At 41.5% G+C, this 9,847-nt stretch overlaps 1 protein-coding gene across 2 annotated transcripts; it reads right to left on the bottom strand.

Moving 5' to 3' along the window:
• Positions 1-713: 713 nt before the first annotated feature.
• LOC147617292 (zinc knuckle (CCHC-type) family protein) lies at positions 714-5,778 on the bottom strand. 2 transcript variants are annotated; one of them, XM_086776923.1, is made up of 5 exons: positions 5,366-5,778; positions 4,256-4,378; positions 4,085-4,160; positions 1,350-1,501; positions 714-1,190 (listed from the first exon to the last, which is right to left on the bottom strand). In XM_086776923.1, the coding sequence occupies exons 1-5, from the start codon at positions 5,726-5,728 to the stop codon at positions 996-998; spliced, it is 909 nt and encodes a 302-aa protein (XP_086633049.1). In that variant the 5' UTR covers positions 5,729-5,778; the 3' UTR covers positions 714-995. The 2 variants fall into 2 exon arrangements, with proteins under 2 accessions (XP_086633049.1, XP_086633050.1); XM_086776924.1 differs by having other exon boundaries at positions 1,350-1,489.
• Between the last annotated feature and the right edge of the window lie 4,069 nt (positions 5,779-9,847).

Raw genomic sequence — 9,847 nt, 5'->3', positions numbered from 1 at the left:
GGGCGATTTTCAATTGGGCCTGTGATTCAACCTTGAGGATTGAATGGCCCTCTTCTATCTGTTTCTGCAGCCCTGTAAATTCATTTTCCCTTTGACACAGGATTGCAAATTTCGATGCATCTTAGAAATGAGGGAAGATTTCGATGTATTAGTGAATGAATCGAGGTCTTACAAAGCCATTTTGAATTTTCCAAGTCCGTATTGTTCCATGTTTCGGGCAGTGAGGATGTCATTTCTGCAATGCTTGCGCCTGCCAAAAAAAGAAATGATGAACGCCCTGCCCAACAAGGAAGCCAGCTATACACGCAAGGCATGAACAGTGGGAGAGAGAAACAGAGAGATTTTGGTCCACTGTATCATAGGATCTCCCAACATACATTGAAACTTGTGAGGCAGGGATTGTGTGATTGTTTTCCATGTAATTTTTAATTTTCATGTAGGGCTTTACAAGTCAAATTATTGAAGCAAAATTTTGCTCTCAAATCTAAGGATCTCATATAGAATACAAAATAACATATTTCGGAATATGGGGGGGAGAGACAGATAGACACAGACCCACTTAGATGAAAAAGTCTGCCTTAAAAAAGGGGAATTATTTCACTACACTGGTGGCATTGCCATGGGGTAGGTACTACACAGTCATTGAAAAGAAAAAGCAGTGCCACTTCAACACCATTGAGAGCAAAAATAGCTGATACTTTCAAGGGACTCCATAATTTAAAACCTTCCAAGACCATGAAGTTTCTTTCACAGGTTTCATTACAAAATCCAGCACTTGTCACTTCCCAAAGCATTATCCTGGCTCACACTGATAAGCTTTTATCAGTGAGTGCTTCTGATAGCCTACTGCAGAAACTAGTCACTCTGTACAACTTAAATCAGTGTAATTGCCAGCGTAATCAACCCACACCCTGACTATTTTAATGAAATCATTTAGTGAGTGAAGAGCCTAGAACTTGAGGTATGATCCAGCCATTACTTTCTTTAATGATCAGTCAAGTTACCACAGCTGCAGCCACTCGAGCTTTGGCACGCTCCAAAGCCCTGAGACGATTCGCTTCCATGCGGAGCTTTTGATCTTCACTTATGCAGCTTGGTGCCAACTTAGTAGAATCTAGAACTGAATTATTGGCAGCTGGTTCCACCAAGACCGCGGTTTGTGTTTTAGACTGTGGAACCGCATCAGAGCACTGTACGCACATTAATCAAAGCTCTCACTTAGAATCAATACAGAGTAACTACACATCTTCTGGTGGTTTTCTTGGCATTCACATCATTCTTCAAAGCCATAGATGAGAGATAAAGCACAAAGTAACAGCCTTCAAAGCCCAGAATCCAAGAAACAGTACCTCCTCGACAGCCTGCTTGTAAAACTCATCAAACATGTCTTCATGTATATCAGGAAGAGCATCATCATGAGGTTCTTCCCTTGTTTTGGAATTGCCTCCCTCGGTTGGCAGGTCATGATCAAATGTAATGTCCTCATCACCTTCAACACCATCTGCAGGTTAGCAGAGCAAGGGCTGAAAGGTAGTTCAAAGCACACAAACACATGAGGATGCATGCATACAGACACATATATGCTTCGGGTATAGCCAGAGTGGGGAGGAAATGCAAAAATTCCAAAGTCCATCACACACAAGACCTAAACTAGTACTAATATTGCTAAATTCAAGAGAGCATTCTGTCTCTTGTAACAATATGTAGACACCTATGCAAAAATCGGCATCCTGCAGCAAAATTTAACCTCTTGCAACACCTGCAATTTGGGGTTTTTTGAAATTGAGTCCAAAAACGACAAATTGGACCATCATTGGTACCAATTTTTAGGGGCTTTTCACAAAATTAACTCCCAACGGCTACCGGAATCGACATTTGATTAGTAATTTCTATCCCTACACTTGAAATTCCAATACATTTTCAGGTTTACACCCAGCAGTGGGCCACTCCGCAGCCATAGAGGTTGCACTCAATGGACATTCCATTTGCAGTGTGTTTGGACACTTGCAGCATTTGGGTCAGATATTTTGTGAGGGTTATTATGACTCGCAAAATGGGTCTATGGGCTTACATGGTTTCAGGTGAGGAGGCCCGACCTCCCACTAGTTTTGCAGCTGCTGCTCCTACTCCTACAAGTTGTTAGAAGTCATCTCCTATCCAGTTTTATATACCAGGGCCTTTGTTGTGGGTGTGCCCGCCCTTATGAGGTGTTTTATCATTTTTCCACACTCTCCGTATTTTTTCCCTATTTTTTTCATTTTTCTATGGCTTGGGAGGCAGCCATGCTAATTGGACTGGTTGTGCTGATTCTCAACGATCTACTTTTGGATATTGTTTTCTACTTGGATCTAGAATGGTTTCTTGGAAGTCTCAAAAACAAAGAACTGTTGCTACATCATCTACTAAGGCTGAGTATAAGTCTTGCCTTCTCTCCACGAGTGAAGCTCTATGGATTCATCAAATTCTGGAGCATTTATAATGTGCACAGAATTCTCCTATCACAATCTTCTCGGACTCCCAAAGTGCTATTGCTTTGGCATAGAACACGGTGATTCATGGTCGATCCAAATATATCGAAGTGCATTATCATTTTGTTCGAGATTGGATCGAACTTGGTCTTCTTCGCTGGGTGTATTGTTCTACCAACAAGGACAACCTTGCAGACCTATTGACCAAACCACTCCCTTGAGCTTCTTTGGAGGTCTTACTTCAACGTGCCGGCATCAGTCTGCCCATCTGACGCTAAAGATGAGGTGTTGGAAATATTGTTCATCCCTAGATGGACTCCTTGCATGCTTGAATCTGGCCCATTTATAAGGCCTTGCATTGCATATTCTATCCACTATTTTTGCACCGTTTTTTGGGAGCCTTTTTAGCATTTTATGGACTTTTGTCCTGGTCGGCCTGTAGGACCTGGCCGACCAGCTCTAGAGGACCTATATAATAGGTGCCTCAGTCCTCTTCATGACCATCTCCCTTTTCAGCCCTGATTTGTACATACCAACACTCACGGGCCTCCGTCATGCTCTACCTTCATTCTTAATCAGGGTCTTGATCATCTGTAATGTATTGTCTACACATATATGCTGTTTTATTCTCTGTTTTCAGATTTACAGAAGTAGCACATAAATCTCACAACCAACCCTACTACACTAGCATTATGGTGCACTCTATCATCATAGAGGATTGTGCCTCCTCCTTGCTCACGACTGCTTCACTATGTGTATTTGTGTTGTGCATTGCTGCAAACCCTAAAGGCTAATCAAAATCCCAACACAATAGAGGAGAGACTTGCTGTAAACAGGCTGTTTGTGGCAGGTAAGAGAGAAGCGATTATTAATCCTGTACTGCACAACCTCCACAAGCGAGTTGAAAGGACAATAGGCATGGCACCTTATAAAGGGCTGGGGCCCCTAATGCTGGGGCTGCCAATCAGCCGCCCAGATTGGACCCAAGCAGGTTTCCCAGGCTTTCAGGAGTCACTCTTAAAAGGAAGCTTCGCATCTCTTTTTGGCTGCTGCCACTGTATCTATTCAACTGTCCTAGTCACATCTAACACTGCCCACCGCACACCTTTTGCAAAGTGCCCAAAAAGTTTCTAAGAAAGAGAAAAGGAGTGACCAAAAAGCAGCTGCAAGGCTACGACTACCTTGTTAGATATTCGGAGCTTCAGTGTGTGAACACTCCCTACATGTCCCACGGTTTGCCGACGTGTCCTTGTAAGGGTTGTAACACAATCAGTCAATCTGGTGGAGCTTGTCTACTTATTTCATACTATCTTTTACAACCTTTGCCTTTGTCAACTTGAATGACCATGCACTCTATCTAGATGGTGCATTCCCTTGCAATGGAATTCCTGTTAGCCTCACTTTCTCCAAATCCTCGTTCATCCCTGTTCAAATTTCCAAGATTAAGCTTTAGGTATGTGGTATATGCATCTGGCCTCTAGTCACTAGTGTGAATCTTCCACATCGGATTCAGAGCAGCCAGACTCGCTGCCTGTCTTGGGTAAATATATGTTTATTGGTTAAATGGCAAGTAGCAAAAGAAAAGTTTTAACGTGGAAAAGGAAATGGCAACAAACCTGGGTTCTTTTCTTCAAGGGTTAACTTCAGTTCATCACCCATTGACACCTTGTTCCTTAAGTCATTGACACATGTCTGCACGTCATGAGAAAAGAGGATGAAACCTTTATACAATACCAAGAGGCAAACACGTATAAACCGCATAAAGCAATGTGTGGGGGAGGGAGTACCCTAACACGTTTGGTGGAACCAACTTTCTCAACCTTCTCCACAAACTGATTAAAGGAAAAGTACGGCAGGATGCGAGAGTGCCAGTGGACATAGGCTTCCAGCAAGCTCTTGAGGTCATCTACCTGTACATGGAGAAGAAGCTCAATTTTCACTTGATGTGAAGTAAAGAGGGTCTTGACCTATCTTTACCATTTAAACAAATCCATGAGAAAAGGGCGAAGTAAAAAGCAGGTCTTGGCCTGAACAAGAAGCTCAAGGTTTCAACATTTAGCGATGCAAATAAACATGGAAAAGTGCCTTGACCTAGACCATGAAAACTGGCACTTAACCATACATGACACTGGGGCATAGAGCTATGAAAACTTAAACAGGTCTTTCAACGAAAGTAAACAGAACTTGACCAAATCTGAAAGCCTTTTTTAACCTAACCTGTGAAAAACCCAAAAAACACAGGTCTTAACCTGAACCATGAAATGGAGTTCAGACTTGAACAATGTTAACCTAACTCATGAAAACAGGTTCAATCCAAAACCATGTAAATTAGACGTAAGGAAACGGAGGGGGTTTCACATAGCAAATTTAAAGGGCACCACCTGTGCCCCATACTCATCTTGCAAATAACTGTTACACCATCTTATACAATAAAACCTACATTTAATGCCTTTGTTGTCTGCATATGTCAAATGTTGGGGAACGAACTCACGCCCCCTTCTGGGAAGCGTGGTGTGATAGTCATTTGGGCAATGGCTCCTCGAAATAGCCCTGTTTCACCACATAAGCATGGGTTTTTGTACTTAGAAACCCTCCTAACACTGTGTATAGGCTGTGTCCGAGCTCAATAAACCCACACTGTCGAATACTCCGTGAAAACAGGAATTGAGCTGATCCACGAAAACGGATCTGTGCTTAAGCCATACAAGCTGATTTTGACCTAATCCATGAAAAGGGATCTCAGCCTAAACCATACAAGCTGATTTTGACCCAAATCGAGACCATCAAAGCATATCTCAGCCCAAACCATGAAAGAGACATTAAACTGACCCGATAGAACAGAATCCATGGTTAATTTAACCAAATTAACGAAAACAGAGGAGGGCTATGCCTCCTACCTCATGACCAGGGCCTTGGATCTTGACCATTCGAGGGAAGTGCTCCAGCACGTAGCCCAGGCCCTCATTGGAGAGCAGAAGTTCCGGAGTTAGCTTGGGCCGCTTGCGGGGAAGCGTGGGTTTTGATGTTGCAGACTTTGGGGGAGCCTTGCTTGTCTTCCAAGCAGAGGAAGACGCAGGGTTCGATGAGGGCTTCCAATTGCCACTAGAAGCAGCGGCGTTTTGTTGTTGGGACGGCGGTAATTTAGCAGCAGGATCAGAGGAGGATGCAGATGAAGGGCAATCGCGTGACCAGTGGCCTGGCCTCCCACACTTGAAGCACCCGGTCGGAGCTCCAGAGGTAGGGTTTGCAGGAGCCGCCATGGCTGCTGTTGTGTGTGTGTGTGTGACAGAGAGAGAGAGAGAGAGAGAGAGAGAGAGAGAACTTTTGGCGGGAACTTCAAGTCTTAAATGAAATTTTTTAGGTTATATTTTACATGGTAACATTTGGAGACGCCGCCCTCACCAATGTCAAAAATACACCTTTTTTTCTACAGTAAAGAAAAGGATAGACCTTCAAGCTCAATTGGTTTTTATTGAAGAAATGCATAGGTTAATTGGTTTTATAACTAAAATTTTGAATCTTCAAATTCAAAATTAGGTAAAATTACACCAGTTTTTCTCAATTTGAGCAATGAAAAATACACTGAAGGATGGTATTTTTCAGACACTAGCTCTCACCTCTTTCATTGTTCAAAAGAGTTCAATGCTTCCTCGTTACATTCACTTTGCACATAGCTTGCAATCATTCATTGTTCATAGACCAAAATTAGTAAGAAGGTGCATTAAAATCCTTTCTATATTGAGGAGCATCAACCATGGGATTAAAGGGTCTACGGGTTTTGTGACACTTGTGGCTCTAGAGACGGCTTTGAATCTAGTGGTAAACTACCTACAAGGGTTTGTGACACTTGTGGCTCTAGAGATGGCTTTGAATCAAGACAAATCATGGGCGAAGGTTCTCCCTCACCACTATCCTGCTTCAAATATATGCTTGTCTTGTTCTTCGATTATTTGAAGTGGATGTATTGAAAGGATGGTGACAGTGTTTGGTAATATGGCACCACCATCATGTCGCTACTCTCTTTACTCACAAAAATCAATAGCAACAAAGGACTCGATATCTATGGTAGTGGTGCTTACTACAAAAAGGTGGTGCTGGCCTATACAAGGTGGTGGCTCTTTGATGTTCATGATTGCCCAATATATTGTCATCTCGCTTTATGCATCTCTGAGCTTGTTTTGGTGGACAAGGATGATGCCACCACCATGTTGGCATAGCTGGTTGAGGTTCTCATTTGCCATAGGGTGAACAACGTGCTATAGCCCTTCATCAAAAGTATTGGAACGTATGAGAGGTTGCCCATGGAACAAAAGATATGCATTGTTTCAATCTCACAAGTTCATAAGAATATGTGCTATTCTCTATGAATCTTAGGATGTCACAAAACAACCAATGAGTTCTTTGAGGGTAGTGTTTGCCCTAATTAAGGAAAATTTAAAATGCTATCGTATAGTAAAGTATGGATTCTACATTTGTTAAAGTTAAATGAACATTATTTTGAAGATGTGCCTTACAATGAAAAAAATTGGTTGCTCGAGAAGCATCATCCCCATAGGAGCATCCTTGCTAGAAACATAAGCTCGTGATAGAGATTAATGTCAAAAGTTGCTTGTTTAAAAACAAGATGTGCATCAACTCATATCAACAATTGTCAACATAAAAGAATTTGTGAGCAGTCTCTCTACTGTGTGTGGAAAAAAAGAGAGTAAAAATAGAAAAGACCATAGGAAGTGTATGATGGCAGAGAGGTGGCATAATTCTCTTATGAAAAGATGTGCATCAACCTCATATCAACATAAAAGAAGTTATATGCACTCTCTCTACTTTGTGTGGAATAAAAAGAAAAAAAATAGAGAAGACCGTAGGAAGTGTATGATGGCAAAGAGGTGGCATAATTCTCTTTCAAAATTTATAAACATAAGAGAATGTGCCATTCACCCACTTTTAGTGTTGAAAGTGTAGAGAACGGATTCCATTTTACAATGATACATAACAAAAAAAATTATAATAACGTTGTCCTAGGGTGCCTTTTTCTTGCCATCATGTAGTTTTATTTTTTGCTATCTCAAGTGCCTTTTAAAAACAACAAAAATGTAAATAATTAGATATATACACATAATAATTAATAAACATTTTATTAGAAAACTAAAACAATCATAAACATATTACTATAAATTTGTTCACTTGGGTTTAAAGCACAACTAAAACAAGTGTTCATGGCCCTCGACTCCATCACAAGCAATGCATACATCCCATTAGGCACTATTCGGCCACAAAAAATCTCTCTCTTGTACAGTAGGCTATAGGAACCCTAGCCGGCTCTAAAATAGCCCTGGTCGTTCACACATGTCCGGACTCCCCTGAAATGCCCACCTAGTCCTACTCGTCCTAACACTACTCCCTTCTTTTGGAAGAGTTTTTGTCCTTGAAAACAAAGGTAGGATATCGGGTCTTGAAAGTACTAACATCCTCCTAAGTTGAACTTTCTTCCGGTCTATCCTTCCACTTAACTAGACACTATTGTCTAATTCTATGACGAGTTAGCTTCTCTTGAAAATCCAAATGCGCTCAAGCTTGTGTGGTAACACTAGAGGCTCAATTAAATCTACAAGAACACCTGTATCCACCACATTGGCATCTTCGCCTACTCGTTTTCGCATATGACTAACATGAAAAACTCGGTGAACCTTGGAATGTTCTTGCAGAGCTAGCTTGTAAGCAACTTCACCTACACGCTTAAGTATTGTGAAAGGTCCACAATATCTAGGCGACAACTTTGGCACTTTTGCCGTCTTCAAAGTTTCCGAACTGGGGGGGAACTTTGAGGAATACTTAGTCACCTTTTTCAAATATGACCACTCTCCGATCTTCATCCGCATAATGCGTTCGATCTTTTCCTTAGTGATTTTCAGTATATCATGATGATCTTGCAGAAAATCTTTCACTTTTTGTATTCTTTCAATAGCTAACCCCACAGCTACTAGAGATCGGGGTTGAAACCCATACATAAGCATGAAAGGACTAAAGTTGTAGAGCGACATGCTTAGCACTATTGTAGTCAAATTCTAAAATTGGTCAGTAATCTTTTCAATTCATTTGCATTTACTCACATATGCTCTTAGCATATCCTCGAGTACTTGGTTGACCCTTTCTATCTGACTATCACTCTGGGGATGGTTAGCCGTGCTTATACTGAGCATTGTGTCCAACCTTTTGAACACTGCTCGTCTCTCCACATAAGTGACTATTAAACTTATGGTCTCTATCACTGACTATATTGGTTGCCAGCCCATAGAGTCGATAGACATTCTTAATGAAAAGCCTAGCTAACTCTCGCGTTTTCACTATGGTTATAGTTGGAATAAACCAAGACATCTTGGTCAACCTGTCCACTACAACCCAATAAATGGCATCATGGCCTATGCTAGTTGTAGGTAGACCTACAATAAAATCCACAAAGATGCTTTTCCACTTACCATCATAGATCTCTAATGATTGTAATAGCCTGCCTATCTTAAGACGCTCAGCTTTATTGACCTGGCATTTTTGACAATGCAAAACATATTCTTAGACGTCCCTATGAAGTCCAGGCGAATAGAATTGCCTTCTAACTAAGGCATAAGTCTTCCTAATTCCAGGATGACCTGCACTTGGACTATCATGACACTCATAAAGTATTTGGCGTATAGTGTCGGAGTCCGAGGGTACACACAGTCTTCCTTTGTGTAACAAGTACCCATTATCAATGGAAAAATGCTTCCAATTATTAAGCTCGTCCCTAGAAAGAGAAGAGGTAGGTGTGGAACTATCATCTACACTCTCTATTGCGGAGTGGGAGGGATCCCTGCTTTTAACCACTTTCCACACTTGTGCATAAGGTTGATCATGTTCGCACTTGTCTTTGAGTGAATCTAAAAAATCGCTTTTCAACTCCATGAAACTCAACGAGTTGACTTGAGGCATGCGACTTAAGGCATTAGCCCCACGACATTGTATCGGCCCTTGCCGATACCTTAATTGAAAGTCGAATTCTTGTAGGATTTCTATCCACCAAGCTTTACGACCTTTCAAATCAATTTTGAGTTGTCAACCATTTGATACTCTCACCAATCTCAAACTTAGTACCATAAAGATAATGTCTCCACTTTCCTAGAGCATAAATGATGGCATAAAGCTCATGCTCATACACAGAATAATTCCGCTGAGCTCTATCCAACTTCTTGCTCTCAAAAGCTACCGGTCTTCCTCCTTGAAGAAGCACAACACCAACTGCATGGTCACTAGCATCCGTTTCAGCCACAAATGGTTGATTAGGATCTACTATTGTCAACACAGGTGCGGTAGCTATGGCAACCTTAAGGCGATCAAAACTTTGTTGG

The sequence above is a fragment of the Cibotium barometz genome, chromosome 37 (assembly GCF_041138505.1).
Source record: "Cibotium barometz isolate CiBa-2024 chromosome 37, ASM4113850v1, whole genome shotgun sequence".
Lineage (NCBI taxonomy): Eukaryota > Viridiplantae > Streptophyta > Polypodiopsida > Cyatheales > Cibotiaceae > Cibotium > Cibotium barometz.
Note: the sequence above shows the minus strand (reverse complement) of the source record. Positions and strands in the feature narration are given on the sequence as shown.

What these genes read in the sequence shown, in the direction of transcription:
- LOC147617292 (XM_086776923.1), bottom strand. Translation starts at nt 5,728, where the DNA reads ATGGCGGCTCCTGCAAACCCTACCTCTGGAGCTCCGACCGGGTGCTTC. An exon ending in CCTTGAAGAAAAGAACCCAG is followed by an intron (nt 1,502 to 4,084) that starts GTTTGTTGCCAT and finishes GCTAACCTGCAG; the next exon opens with ATGGTGTTGAAGGTGATGAG. An exon ending in ACAAGCAGGCTGTCGAGGAG is followed by an intron (nt 1,191 to 1,349) that starts GTACTGTTTCTT and finishes ATGTGCGTACAG; the next exon opens with TGCTCTGATGCGGTTCCACA.